General features: G+C 46.2%; 1 protein-coding gene across 2 annotated transcripts in view; it reads left to right on the top strand.

Annotated features, from left to right (window-relative positions):
• Nucleotides 1-15,335, top strand: part of tbck (TBC1 domain containing kinase) — a 277,268-nt gene that overhangs the window by 83,988 nt on the left and 177,945 nt on the right. For both annotated transcript variants that reach the window (XM_072495371.1, XM_072495370.1), the window contains 4 exons: nt 1,640-1,702; nt 2,771-2,897; nt 5,346-5,396; nt 6,468-6,551. In XM_072495371.1, the coding sequence (XP_072351472.1) occupies nt 1,640-1,702; nt 2,771-2,897; nt 5,346-5,396; nt 6,468-6,551 (325 nt within the window). The remainder of the gene's footprint in view (nt 1-1,639; nt 1,703-2,770; nt 2,898-5,345; nt 5,397-6,467; nt 6,552-15,335) is intronic.

Genomic DNA, 15,335 nt, shown 5'->3' with positions numbered 1-15,335 from the left:
CATGTTTACCTCCATCTTTGGATGTGATGGACATTTTGAACATCATAGGAATTAGGAGCAGAAGTGGGCAATTCAGCCCTTCGAGCCTGCTCCACCATTCAATCAGATCATGTCTGATCTCTTCCTGGTCTCAAATCCACCTCCCTATCTGTTCCCTATATCCCTTTAGGTCATTTTTTATCAGAAATATATCTGTCTCATTCTTGAACCCATCTAATAACTCAGGCCCCACCGCACTATGGGGCAGCAAGTTCCACACATTCACCACCCTCGACGAGAAGTAGTTCCTCCTCATCTCAGTTTTTAATCTACCGCCTCACAACCTATAGCTGTGACCTCTCGTTCTAGATTGGCCCACAAGGGGGAACATTGGTCCACGTTTACTTTCTCAATCTATTTTAGGTACGCTGTGTTCTTACCGCAGTCATTTTTAATTATGTTGTTCACCGATGCTGTTCTCTACTCTTGTCAAAAAATTGTTTTGGTGAGAAGTGGGATTTGCATAAAGCTGCCAGGAGTGAAGTATTTTATCTTAAATGATTCCGTAGATACCACTGAAAACCCTAACTACCTCCAGTCCACAGCGAGGTCTGTTTCTACAGAATTCTCCATTTTTACTTGTCACACCCCACTGTCAAAAAAAAGTCAATTATAAAAATAATATGTGGGCATTGGCGAGGGTGCAGAGAAGACTTACAGGTTTGATGCCAGAAATGCATGAGTATGCATATCAGGAAAGGATTAGAATAAATAGAATAGAATTTACAGTGCAGAAGGAGGCTATTAAGCCCATCGAGTCTGCCCCTGCCTTTGGAATCTTAAGCCCACACCTCCACCCTATCCCAGTAACCCCACTTAACCTTTTTGGACACCTGAGGGCAATTTAGCATGGCCAATCCACCTGATCTACATATCTATGGACTGTGAGAGGGCGCCGGAGCACCCGGAGGAAACCCACGCAGACACGGGGAGAACGTGCAGACTCCGCACAGACAGTGACCCAAGCCGGGAATCGAACCCGGGACCCTGGAGCTGTGAAGCAACTGTGCTAACCACTGTGCTACCGTGCCGCACGTGTGTTCCTTAAACAGGCGATTAGTCGAATGGAGGTCTTTAAAATTATGAAGGGTTTTGATGGATGAATACAGGAAGAATATTTCCTCCTGTGAGGATGACGGTAACTCGAGGACATGGATATAAGATAGTCACCAAGAAATCCAATAGGAAATTCAAAAGAAACCTCTTCCCCCAAAAGAATGCTAAGAATGTGGAACTCACAACCACAGGGAGTGGTTGAAAGAAATAGTACAGACACATTTAATGGGAAGCTAGACAATATGAGAGAGAAGAGAATAGAGGGTTACAAAGGTAGCTTTAGATGATGAAAGATATTTTAAGTAGAGCATGAATGCTGACATGGACTGGTTAGCCTGTTCTGCGATGTGTATCCTATGTAATCCTGCGTGAATAACCCTTAAGTGAATGCAAGTACGGGACCATCCTCTTGAGAAAATCAAAGACTGTTTGAAAGTTATATTTCCTTGGGGAATATTTGGCTTTGTGAATATGGATATAGATTTGAATTCCTTAAACAGGTATCATCTGACTTTGCAGTAATTACTTACATGCACATTTTCAGGGTGACATACAAGCAAAATATGATGCTATTGACAAGGACACACCAATACCCACCGATCGACAGGTAAAGAAAATCTTACACAATGCTGTTTGATCAGTTCTAGGACAGTTTGTGCAATGTTCGGTCAATTTACTATGTGTATTTAGTGAAATGATAGGTACAGTTAAAGGAATGCAGTATCTTTTAACTACGTTATGTATGGCTGTTTTCCATAAGAATTTTCTCACATGCTGTTGTAACTCTCGGGTTCGTTGGTTCTGTACGGAGTGCATTCTGGGCGAATGTGCATAGGTATGCTATCAGTTGGCATGGAGGGTATAAGGTGCCATTAGTGATGGGTGGGGGAGCATCTGTTGGCCTGGGGGGTGGGGGGCTGCAGGAGGGTCTATTTGGAGCGGGTGGTGGACATGAATTGCCATGGGGCGGTGCATGGCCAAGGCCGATTGAAGTTTAATTTCAATTAAATAATATTCATGAAGGCGGCATCATATTATATTGAATGACTGGAATTAGTTTATCTTTGAAAGTTTATTCACAGTTTATAGTATAAATATTCCAAACCCACTTCACAGTTCTACTGTTTCTGCCTGTGGTTTTTTTTAAATAAAAAGTTAAGCCCCAGTTTGCTTTTGATCCTACTATAAATCGCATAACTTGTGATAACACAGCACAAGATTTATATCCCGTGTGAACTGTAGACCACAAGATGTTTGGTAATTATCAGTGCAGCACAGTTCAGAGATATAAATTGAATAGCTTGAGAGGAAAGGTTTGGTATTCTTCACTTCCCTACAATGAACAATTACGCTGGTTCATGAAGTATTATGTGATCGGTGTGCCTGTCTTTGACCAGGGTTCAGTTCCTAGCTTTTTATTTCCATCTGTGTCTTTGATTGAGGCTGCAACAAGTGCTCTTGCCATAACACTGTACAGCAGTGAAGGTAAATTACACTGTAATCTGGACTTTCTGCAAAATTGCAATAGTTTTCATGAAGTTAATTTGGATCTGGGTTGACCTGCACGCCACAAACAGCCCTCTTTTGTACTTTCCTTTCCTGGATTGGAATTGTTTTTGCAGGCTTACCTCTTCGGTTCAACCAGTTTCTGTTTCTCTGACCTCTTGGCTTTCAGATTGAGGTGGATATCCCACGTTGCCATCAGTATGATGAGCTGCTGTCATCACCAGAGGGTCATAGAAAGTTCAGGCGTGTATTAAAGGCTTGGGTCGTCTCTCATCAAGATCTGGTGTACTGGCAAGGTGGGTTTAATTGCTGCAGTCGAGGAAGGTAACTGTTAATCAGGCCCCCATTATGTCCACTTCACTTGTGTTGCTTATTTATATTGTGTTACTCAAAGCCGAAGTTAACCCCATTTATTTCCATCGGAGCTAACTTGCTTCTCGAATGGTGCAATCTTATCATCTGGGTGGTATAATAAGGGGTTTGGAATCAGAACTCTTTTCTGCACAGGGAGAATGTAATGGAACATTCTGGGATGATCTTATGATGCGTAATTATTTGGAAGCCTGACTTAGAAAAACAATTGTATACTTAACAAAATGAGAATTTGAACATTTGGTAATCTTTTTCCCTGTCGTTTTGTCTATAGGTTGATCATTCCTCTCTTCTCCAAATAATGGGGCATTCTGAAACTAATTGGGCAAAAAATGTCCCTGCTGATCAATCATTGTTATTTTCTTGAGTGAATTTAATTAATACTTAAGATCGTCTTGGCATTTGGAATAACGTTGTTCCCATAGGGGGAGGGAGTGGGGGAGAATCTGTCAGTTGAGAAATAAATCTGAGCTTTATTCTGTTAGTTACTCGAACTCTGTTGAGCTGAATGGTGAGCAGAAGGATGATTTGAGATGTTGTGTTTACCACTGTCAATCTTAAACCCATTAATCATTATACCTCCATTAAGTTAGTCAGTGAAAATTGAGGCAGCTCAGACTGTGGTCTTTTCAACCAGAACTAGAAATCATTGCTTCACTGGAAAATTAATGAAATACCACAATTCTGGCTGAATTGATCTGTGGTGAATTGTTCCTCGCATGACGAAATCCCCTTACACACAAATTCGTATTAGCTTTAGTTGTAAAACCTCACATGAATTAATAGCAATTTCTGCATCATGTTAAAAGTGACAGCACAAATTGGCATGTCATTAAAAAAGGCAGGCAAAATCTTTGTTTTTGGGTGTTGAGGCATGATCAGGGAGGTAATAATGTAGATCATAAGCTGCAATTGGAGTACTGTGTAAGGTTTTGACATCCCATTTATATGAAAGCAAGGGAACAGATTCAGCAATAAAAACATTCATTTATATAGGGTGATTGATGAAGAAACATCCCAAAGGGCTTGACAATTGGGCAGAGATCAGGAAAGATGATTGCAAGTTAGGTCAGGTATTCTCAAAGCTGAAGGATACTTTGGGGTGGGGGGGGCTGCGAGGAAGGGGGGGGGGGGCTGCGAGGAGGAGGGGGGGGGGGGGAAATAGTTGCGAAGATGACACCATGGGGCCTGAAGGCTGTGCCACCAGTAGTGAGAGGAAGAAAGGATAGGATACACAGACAATGGGAGTCAGAGGATTGAAGTGACAGGGTTCCAAACATAGGGTGAGACAAGGCCATGGAGGGATTTACAGGTGAGGAATTTGTGACACATCCAACAAACCTTTTTGGACAAGCATCCTTTATAGTGTGAAGGTAGTTCTCAACCCCCCCCCCCCCCCCCCCCCCCCCCCTCCCCCTCCCCTTCCCCCTCTCCCCTTCCAATGTGAGGTGGGAACAGAGGCAGGAAAGCACATCGTTATGCATCACTAGGCGGTGTACTTGTTTGCCAGCGTCATCCTTTGCTCCTTTATTTCTGGAGCCTGAACTGGGGCAGAACGGCTATCCCTCTACGAGCAGCAGGCGACCTGACGAGGTCATTTAAGAGGACGATTAAGGCTACTGATTAGAAGTCGGCTGGAATGTTCAAGATGGCTTGTGGGCTCAGGGTGGAGTCGGGGTTCGGCAGCTGTTTGGAGGTGGCCGCCGGAGATCGGGGGGCCCGTGCCCCTGTTGGACTTGGGAAACCCTGTGCTTACCTGGGCGCGGCTTTGGCTACAGGCCAGCACTGGTGGCGGTCCAGCAGCCCTGGCCACTAAAGTTTTGAAGGTGCTTTTTCTCCCTTACCTGTAACAAAAGGCTGCAGCTGCTTCTCCTATTGGCCCTCTAGCTTCCTGTCATCCCTGTTCAGATGGCATTCGCACGCTGGCCACTAATTGGCCAATCCGGGCAAGATCAATGTTGGCCAAATATTACCAGCACAATGCATTTGATCCTGACGTCATGCAAGCCAAAAATGCAAAATCCTGCCTTGGGGATCAAGGGAACTTGGGGAGACGGGTATTAGAGGGAAGCTGTTGCCCCCATATCTTTGGCTAATGTCACGGAGGGGCAGCATGCAAATAAAGAAGGAGAGAGGGTGGGCTCAGATCGTTAGGATTCCCCAGCACCTTACTCCAGAGTTGGAGGTGTGAAGAGAAATTTAAGGAATTAGTGGAGGTTTCCACTAGATCTGAGAGAGTTGAAGGGTGATATAACCAATATTCCACAACGTTAGATTGTTTCCCCAATATTCCAGTAATAACTGTATTTAATAAAGTTTTGGAATACTGTCTATGATCTTGGTTCATCGCTAAAATATTCTTCCTTCCCTAGGTTTGGACTCCTTGTGCGCACCATTCTTGTATCTGAATTTCAACCACGAAGGTAAGTGCGCAATTAGTTGGTAATAAATACCCTAGGGTGAGAGGCATTAGCTGTGTGGGTGGTTCAGAGAAACAGGGACTCGTAGAACATTTAAAGGAGATGTGACCAGGATTTGAAATCAGGAGCTACTAGTTCCACTGGTCAGTGTCAGTAATTTGGAGTGCATCCATTGAGAACCAAAGGCATAAAGGGCGAGATTAAGAGAATTCTGTTTTACCCAGAGGGTTGTTAGAGTACAGAATGCATTTATGAGAAGCAGTCCACAGGGAGCTAATCCATAATAGTTTTTAATAGAGAAATGGATAAATAATTGGCAAACTAAAGGTTTAAAGCAGTATGAGGAAAGCGCAGGGGAGTGGATAGCTCTTTTCAGAGAGCAGTGGGCTTCTAAAAGCACTAAAATTCTTCAGAAGCCAGATAGGTGCCTGCAATAAAAACTGTTTTATAAAGAAACCAGAAAAATTCAACTGACTGACCACCTCTGCCCCAGTGACTGCTGAACTTAGGTTTATACCCCACGTTAACGATTTTAACTTTGCCGTGTGTGAGGAAGTGTGAAACGGTAGCCAGGGTCCCCTCTCTGTGGGCGGGGTGGCAAAGGGACGACTTGAGAGGAGAGCTAGCCTCGGGTGTGTCTAGGAAGCCTGTGAACAGCTCGATGCTGAACTGTTTAGACGGATCGGAAAGCAGAATGGGCATGCACTGTCTTCCTCAAAGCTGGTACGTGGCACTGAGAAAACGAAATGAAATGAAAATCGCTTATTGTCACAAGTAGGCTTCAAATAAAGTTACTGTGAAAAGCCCCTAGTCGCCACATTCCGGCGCCTATTCGGGGAGGCTGGTACGGGAGCCTCCCCGAGCAGGCGCCGGAATATGGCGACTAGGGGCTTTTCACAGTAACTTCATTTGAAGCCGACTGGTGTGAAGAACAAGAGAAACGGAAAACAAGTGTGAATAAGTAACAAAATGAAATTTAATTCAGGCTTTTGGGGGGTGGTGGGGTGTGCGGACTTGCGAGATGCTGGAATGTCAAATACCACTGACTTGTCGAATTTTCCCTTTCTGTTGCAGCCTTGGCCTATGCTTGCATGTCTGCTTTTATTCCCAAATATCTGTACAACTTCTTTCTGAAGGACAATTCTCATGTCATACAAGGTAAGTCACAATATTCCTTTACACACATTGTTTGCATGCATTGTAGGGAAGAGGTAGTGGAATAGGTTTGTGCAAACCAACCAGTGCGATGGTTAAATGTGCTTCTGTAGCATGTGGCATCCACTGTATTTCTGTGGTAATCTGCCAGCAGGAATGGGGAACAATATTTGTTGCCCATAATATTTTGTACAACGCAGTGTTACAGCAGAATCTGTATTGCTCTCTCCTTTTATTATTTTAAGGTGCCCCTTCCTCACCCGGTGGACTTCTCGTTAATTGATTAATTCAAAAGCAAAGTTAAATGTGGTGCCATCTCTTAAAGTCACGTGTCTGTCAGCAAATCAAATGCAGTAATTCAATATTGTATTTATTTTCAACTGAACGCTTGATTGCTGTGCTTTGTCTCATCCAAACTACTGAATTAAGTTGTTGTCCTTTAACACTCGATTGCTCTGTAAGTTAGAACATCTGTTTTGGAATTAATTCCCGAGGCATTTTGTTCTCCAGCTCACCATGGGGAGGCTGAGAGATTCAGGTGATTTAGGCCCATTTCGATCTCATCCGACTCGCAATCGCTTTTTTAATTAAAGAGTATATCCACAAGTTTTTCGGCAAGGCCAGTATAAACATTTAGTGCGTTCCTTATTTGTCATATCAAAATATATCCTCGTCCATTGCAAGCGTGGGGCGGCACGGTGGTGCAGTGGTTGGCACTGCTGCCTCACGCGCCGAGGATCCGGGTTCAATCCCGGCCCCGGGTCATGGTCCGTGTGGAGTTTGCACATTCTCCCCGTGTCTGCGTGTGTCTCATCCCCACAACCCAAAGATGTGCAGGGTGGGCGGATTGGGGAATTTGTGTTTGGGCGTACGATTACCCGCCCTAATTAGAAAAATTAAATAAACAAATGAAAATATTGCAAGCGTAGATTATCAGCCTTGAAATGCCACAGTGGCCCCATCAGTCAAAGGCATATAAACAGCACACGTCGACACCATTCCCACAACTGGGTTACATCAGGACCGAGATGGAATTTTTATAGCTCATCACAACTTTTATCAGAATTCCAGTGGGTGACCCAAGAAAACCTGTAAAATTCCAGAGCCTGTCTCTTTACAGTTTCCTTCATAATATTGAGAATTGGGGCAGAGTGATAACGGGGCCACCTCAGTCCCAGAATGTCTCTGGGCTTATTCTTGCTTCTTCGCCTTTGCTTTTTCCAAATAATTTGGATCAAGTTTCTGAATAAGCCAGGTGATGTTTTTGGGGTGGGGCTGGGTTTTGGGGTGGGGCTGGGTTTTGGGGTGGGGCTGGGGTTTGGGGTGGGGCTGGGGTTTGGGGGGGGTGGGGTTTGAGGGGGTTTGGGGTTTGTAGGGGGGCTGGGGTTTGGAGGGGGGCTGGGGTTTGGAGGGGGGCTGGGGTTTGGAGGGGGGCTGGGGTTTGGAGGGGGGCTGGGGTTTGGAGGGGGGCTGGGGTTTGGAGGGGGGCTGGGGTTTGGAGGGGGGCTGGGGTTTGGAGGGGGGCTGGGGTTTGGAGGGGGGCTGGGGTTTGGGGTGGGGCTGGGGTTTGGGAGGGGGTTTGGGAGGGGGGCTGGGGTTTGGGAGGGGTGCTGTGGTTTGTTTTTTTGGGGTGTGGCTGGGGTGTGGGGTTTTTGGGCTGGGGTTTGGGGTGGGGCTGGGGTTTGGGGTGGGGCTGGGGTTTGGGGTGGGGCTGGGGTTTGGGTGGGGCTGGGGTTTGGGTGGGTTTGGGGTGGGGCTGGGGTTTGGGGTGGGGCTGGGGTTTGGGGTGGGGCTGGGGTTTGGGGTGGGGCTGGGGTTTGGGTGGGGCTGGGGTTTGGGGTGGGGCTGGGGTTTGGAGGGGGGCTGGGGTTTGGAGGGGGGCTGGGGTTTGGAGGGGGGCTGGGGTTTGGAGGGGGGCTGGGGTTTGGGGTGGGGCTGGGGTTTGGGGTGGGGCTGGGGTTTGGGAGGGGGTTTGGGAGGGGGGCTGGGGTTTGGGAGGGGTGCTGTGGTTTGTTTTTTTGGGGTGTGGCTGGGGTGTGGGGTTTTTGGGCTGGGGTTTGGGGTGGGGCTGGGGTTTGGGGTGGGGCTGGGGTTTGGGGTGGGGCTGGGATTTGGGTGGGTTTGGGGTGGGGCTGGGGTTTGGGGTGGGGCTGGGGTTTGGGGTGGGGCTGGGGTTTGGGGCGGGGCTGGGGTTTGGGGCGGGGCTGGGGTTTGGGGCGGGGCTGGGGTTTGGAATGGGGCTGGGGTTTGGGTTTTTGGGGTGGGGCTGGGGTTTGGGTTTGGGTTGGGGCTGTGGTTTGGGTTTGGGTTGGGGCTGTGGTTTGGGTTGGGGCTGTGGTTTGGGTTGGGGCTGGGGTTTGGGGTGGGGCTGGGGTTTGGGGTTTTTTAGGGTGGGGCTGGGGTTTGGGTTTTTTGGGGTGGGGTTTGGGCTGGGGTATGGGGTGGGGCTGGGGTTTGGGTTTTTTGGGGTGGGTCTGGGGTTTGGGGTAGGGTTGGGGTTTGGGGTGGGGCTGAGGTTTGGGTTTTGGGCTGGGGTTTGGGGTGGGGCTGGGGTTTGGGATAGGGTTGGGGTTTGGGGTGGGTTTGGGGTTTGGGGTGGGGCTGGGGTTTGGGGTGGGGCTTGGCTGGGGTTTGGGTTTTTTGGGGTGGGGCTGGGGCTTGGGCTGGGGTTTGGGGTGGGGCTGGGCTGGGGTTTGGGTTTTTTGTGGTGGGGTTTGGGGTGGGGCTGGGCTGGAGTTTGGGTTTTTTGGGGTGGGGCTGGGCTGGGGTTTGCGTTTTTTGGGGTGGGGCTGGGGCTTGGGGGTACAATTACAAAATGAACAAATTAATTATTTCTTGGAAGCCTTATACACAACAACTGCTTTCTCAAAGTTACTTTTACCCTCAGTAATGTTTGCCCCTACGTCCCCCTCCTGCAGGCCTAGAGTCCTCGGTGAGGTGCAGCTTCATGACAAACAAAACACCCCCCCCCTCCCAGGGATGATTTGCTTGTGTGGCTTGATGTTGAGTGTAATGGGGCTATTGGACTTTTGGGGACTTCAAAGCTGTGCCTGATGCTTACCCGATTTGCTCGATGAAACACCTTCAGCCAGCATGATCACAAGGTGGGAACCATGTATCAAAATCTGGCTGCTTTCGGGCCATAATGATTCACTCCTCACCGAATTAGCAACAGCGCCAGGTGGTGCTATGTAATTTCAAGTCATTTATGATGGATATTTCGCATTCACGGAGTCTGCATCACGGGTGGTCTGATTACAAAGCCGAGATTAATTTGAATGCTCATTCCAGTCATTCGTCTGCAGTAGAATGTAGTAATCGCCACATAACGGATCAATTCTGTGAGTTAGTGAGCTTGTTTCATGCCCCTTAAACTAATACAGATTAACAGAATTTAAAGGGGTTGGAAGGGTTCAGGGTTCACGCTGCTGGTGGTGGGACAGTGTTAACTTTTTCAAAGGATCCACAGAAAAGAGAGTTCAGTGCAGCACGCAGTTCCCTTCTGTATGAGGAACCATCTCATCTTTGTGTGTTTCTCTTTAATTCACTTACCACTGTCACTTTCAGAGTCTGGAGTTCAGAATGTGAACAATTGTATTTAAAATAATGAAGGACGGAGCTGTAGGGGACCAGGGTTACCAAAGCAGTTTAGTGCAGCTGCCATCAAGCAGTAACTTGTATTGCCCAGCATGTGGTGCTGCTGATACACAACATTAAACTAAACTAAATACACCATTGTATGGCTTTCGAACCTGTGGTTTGATCCTCTTGATGGTTAAGCTTCCCATACAGCTGATTTGTGCCCCACACTTTGCTTCTCTGGTTTGCTTTCACTCGATTTAATACGAGCAATCTCCAGTTACTCCTCGTTCTTTTGCTGTTCCAAAACAAAACTGTAATCCTAACTCTGCATGACGTCACACATGCCTCTGCTATGCTCGATCTACCTGCTCAGGTTGCAATAGCTGGAGCATCGAATATATTCAGTGATAGGCTGGAAATGTGATGTGCTAGGACGTTTTCCCTTGCAGATCTGTTGGCGCTGCAGCTACTGCTCCATAATTAGTTGACTGGTGACATTTTTGTATGGGGCGTGGAGATGGAATGATGGGGTTTTGTCAGGCCCGAGCTTGATTCCTAAAGAGCTTTAGGGACTGCTCAAGTCGGCTGTCTGGGTGCTGTGGATTTTTTTTTGGAAAGGATTTCAACTTTCATGTCATGTGTCGCAACTCGCATCCATTCTGCCGGCCCTTTTAAATATTGTATTCCGTACTAATGTTTGAAATACCTTGAATACTGATTTCTTCTTTGATTAATACTCTCAGCCTGCAATTCAGCCACACATCAGTTCAATGGTTTAGTGTGCTTTCTACTGAAATCAAGGTTTTGTAAAAATAGCTATCATTGAAGCTTGTGGGTACATATAATATTCAGTTATTGCAGTTAACCATACCTTGATAGGTATCGTATTTCAGTTGAAATCTTTTCTTGATGTCTTAATGTTTTATCAAGCCCTTGTGTTACATTTCCTAAGATCAATTATTTTATATGTTCAAGGAATTAAGGCTACGCTGGAAAAGCCATTTTCCAAAGATCATTTTCTCACGCTTGTCTCTTCGATGTGCTACATTAATTAAATCTTCATCTTAAACCTCCTTCTTAGCTCCCCAATCCCGCAAACACCTTTCCTAAAGTGAACTGTGAATGAAGGCCCCTCTCCCAGGGCCGGGTCTCAATCAACAGGAGCACAGATTAAAGGACTGGGCCCAGGCCTCAGATAACCTGATTAAGAGTACTTACCAGCTGCAGGTTGTCTTTGCTGCTTGCTCCTGCTGGTGGCTGCCGATGCCTGGAGGCTGCTGTTGCTGTTTCCTTCCTTTTCTATAGCAGGAAATAAGGAAAAAATGTTCTATAATACCTGGGTCCTGGATCACCGGGCTCAGGGGGTCCTGTGAGTCCAGAAGGTAATCTGGTTTGAACAAGAAGACGCTGCGGGACCTGATGCGTGACATTGTTCCAAATGGGCCACCTGTGTTGCCATTGAAATGCTTTCGCAAATTGCTGATGACTTTGTTGCTGGTGTGTTGAGTGCTGCATATAACTGGCACCTCACCACAGGCTGAACACATTGGAAGTCAAGGATGTTCAATTGCAACTTGAGTGCCAGTGGAATATGTGGATGCCAGGATTTGGTCCCGGTCAGGTTGGTTTGTGTGGAAGGGTCAGCATAGCTGTGGCTCCTGGACGGACAATGGCACTGATACACATTGATGGACAGATCATTTCTACGACAAAGTTCTGGACATGATAACATATGTCTTGTGTTGTTTGTTTTTTGTGTAAATGAGCTGATACAGCTTTGTGTTGGTACCTCTATGGAACTGTGACGTTTCCTTGTTATTTATTGGTTCGTGTGATATGTTGCATGTTACTTAGTTGATTTTCAAATCTTTGTTGCAGTTGACCATTCAATAAACAGATAACCTGATTGCAAGTCTCTGTAATTGGGCACATGCAAATCTCCATGCTGGAGGCAGTTTCTTGGCAAATTTAGTTTGCTAATTTAGTTTACTAATTGTTGGTAGTTTTTATTGGAGGGGATATTGGCCCAGATTTTATGATGGGACAGCCACTTCTTGTGTCTGTACATGTGAAGTTAAACGCGGAAATCAAGAATTACATAGAGCACGCAGCACATCCCGACTGGCATTTATACTTCACCTGAACCTCCTCCCATCCTTCCTCGTCCAGTTCATTAGCATGCCCTTCTCCCTCGTATGTTTAGCTAGCTTCCTGTTCAATGCATCTACCTTAAATACTCCCTGTGGCAGCAAGATCCATATTCTCCTCACTTTCTGGATAAAGTTCCCTGTTAGATTTCTTGCTGATTGTTACATTGGTGGCCTGCAGTTTTGCTCTTCCCCACAAGCGGAAACACTATCCCTTTGCCTACTGAAGAAAAACCTTTCATAATTTTAAAGGCATTTATCAGGTCATCCCTTCTCTTTCAAGAGAAAGAGCTCCAGCTTACTCACCCTTTCCTGATAGGTATAACCTCCTGGATTTGAAATGAAGACAACAGAACTATTTTGAACCCTTAGCAGTACCTCTATTCCTTTTATATAATAAGAAGACCAGAACTGGTCATAGTATGGTTCTAACCAAGATTCAATACAGTTTTAGCTTACCTTCTCAGCTTTTCAATTCTATCCCTTTAGAAATAAACATGGGATTTTCCTAATCCAGCGGGATATTTTCCATCTGCTGATTATTTAATTCTCTAACACTGCCACACTTCCATTCTGCTCTTTTAGACCGCCACCAGCTCGGACAGGCTTCTGAGCCACGGTGCATTGGTAGGGATGGTGGCTGTATCCCCGCCCCCCCCCACTCCCTCCCCTCCCCCCCTTTGTTTTTCTCCGTGTCTCACAGATAGCGAGTAAATTATATGTGGCACACTGGACCAGTGTCTGCAGGATCTCCTTTTCAACCTCTCCTAAGATACCGCTGCCCGACTCCCTTCTTGTCACACTTAATGGAACTGTTTTTTCCCTCTGCCCGTGCGACTGTGTTTTGGTCAAAATTATCCCAAAACTCCTCCCCTTATGTCCCAGAATGAACTTGCACTTCAGCTCATTGACTCCGAACTGGAGTGACTCAAAGCCGAGACATAGCCTGCGAATACAGTACTGTCTCACTGTATTCAAGCTCCCACATATCAGGAACAGTGGGGAACCTTCCAAGCGATTTTTCACAGTGCTCAGCAAAGGTTTATACCAACAAAAAGGAAGGACGGTAGAAAGAGGGAAAATCGACTGGATATCTAAGGAAATAAGGGAGAGTATCAAATTGAAGGAAAAAGCATACAAAGTAGCAAAGATTAGTGGGAGACTAGAGGACTGGGAAATCTTTAGGGGGCAACAGAAAGCTACTAAAAAAGCTATAAAGAGGAGTAAGATAGATTGAGAGTAAACTTGCTCAGAATATAAAAACAGATAGTAAAGGTTTCTACAAATATATAAAACAAAAAAGAGTGGCTAAGGTAAATATTGGTCCTTTAGAGGATGAGAAGGGAGATTTAATAATGGGAGATGAGGAAATGGCTGAGGAACTGAACAGGCTTTTTGGGTCGGTCTTCACATGGGTGCACATCTCCCAAAATCTGTCCTGGTCCACCCACGTCGACGCTACATACCAAGAAAGCACAACAGCGCCTATACTTCCTCAGGAAACTAAGGAAATTCGGCACGTCCACATTGACTCTTACCAACTTTTACAGATGCACCATAGAAAGCATTCTATCAGGCTGCATCACAGCCTGGTATGGCAACTGCTCGGCCCAGGACCGCAAGAAACTTCAGAGAGTCGTGAACACCGCCCAGTCCATCACACGAACCTGCCTCCCATCCATTGACTCCATCTACACCTCCCGCTGCCTGGGGAAAGCGGGCAGTATAATCAAAGATCCCTCCCACCCGGCTTACTCACTCTTCCAACTTCTTCCATCGGGAAGGAGATACAGAAGTCTGAGAACACGCACGAACATACTCAAAAACAGCTTCTTCCCCACTGTCACCAGACTCCTAAATGACCCTCTTATGGACTGACTTCATTGCCAGAGGGATGGAGTTTAAGACTCGGGAGGTTATGCTGCAATTGTATGAGGTGTTAGTGAGGCCACACCTGGAGTATTGTGTTCAGTTTTGGTCTCCTTACTTGAGAAAGGACGTACTGGCACTGGAGGGTGTGCAGAAGAGATTCACTTGGTTAATCCCAGAGCTGAAGGTGTTGGATTACAAGGAGAGGTTGATAGACTGGGACTGTCCTCGTTGGAATTTAGAAGGATGAGGGGGGATCTTATAGAAACATATAAAACTATGAAGGGAATAGATGGGATAGATGCGGGCAGGTTGTTTCCACTGGCGGGTGAAAGCAGAACTAGGGGGCATAGCCTCAAAATAAGGGGAAGTAGATTTAGGACTGAGTTTAGGAGGAACTTCTTCACCCAAAGGGTTGTGAATCTATGGAATTCCTTGCCCAGTGAAGCAGTAGAGGCTCCTTCATTAAATGTTTTTAAGATAAAGATAGATAGTTTTTTGAAGAATAAAGGGATTAAGGGTTATGGTGTTCAGGCCGGAAAGTGGAGCTGAGTCCACAAAAGATCAGCCATGATCTCATTGAATGGCGGAGCAGGCTCGAGGGGCCAGATGGCCTACTCCTGCTCCTAGTTCTTATGTTTTTATATCGCAGGCTTGACACACAGCGTGTCCTATCTCAAGTCTTTTCTATTTGTTTGTTTTTTGACAGCCCGAATTATAATTAGGCAGACAGATTTTGTTTAGGGGAAACAGAATAGTTTTTACTCGCACAGTTTATTCATGCTCATCATGACAGCCATTTTCTCTGATGTTGGTTTCACTGCCTGCTCTTCTCATCTCATCTCCGGCTCTCGCCACTCTATCCCACCTCACACTCTCATGCTTTATCCCAAGTTCATTCTCATCACTTCTGCTAACCAATTTGACCTCTTTCATAAGCCTTCCTGCACCAAACTTCCGCCAATAGATTCAGATTTCACATCCGTGCAATGGCATGAAGTTGCTGTACTTACCCAATAAACACGCCACAAAATATTAGAGCTGCTACATTCAGGCATTAGTGGCACTTTAGCAGCATGATAAGTCTTCATTCCTGCCAATTAGCGTCTTTTGGCTGAAAATGTAGCTTTTCTTGTGTAGATCCTCATTCCTTCCGGCAGCACGGTAGCATAGTGGATAGCACAATTGC

Source organism: Scyliorhinus torazame, chromosome 3 (assembly GCF_047496885.1).
Source record: "Scyliorhinus torazame isolate Kashiwa2021f chromosome 3, sScyTor2.1, whole genome shotgun sequence".
In the NCBI taxonomy this organism is placed as follows: Eukaryota; Metazoa; Chordata; class Chondrichthyes; order Carcharhiniformes; family Scyliorhinidae; genus Scyliorhinus; species Scyliorhinus torazame.
Note: the sequence above shows the minus strand (reverse complement) of the source record. Positions and strands in the feature narration are given on the sequence as shown.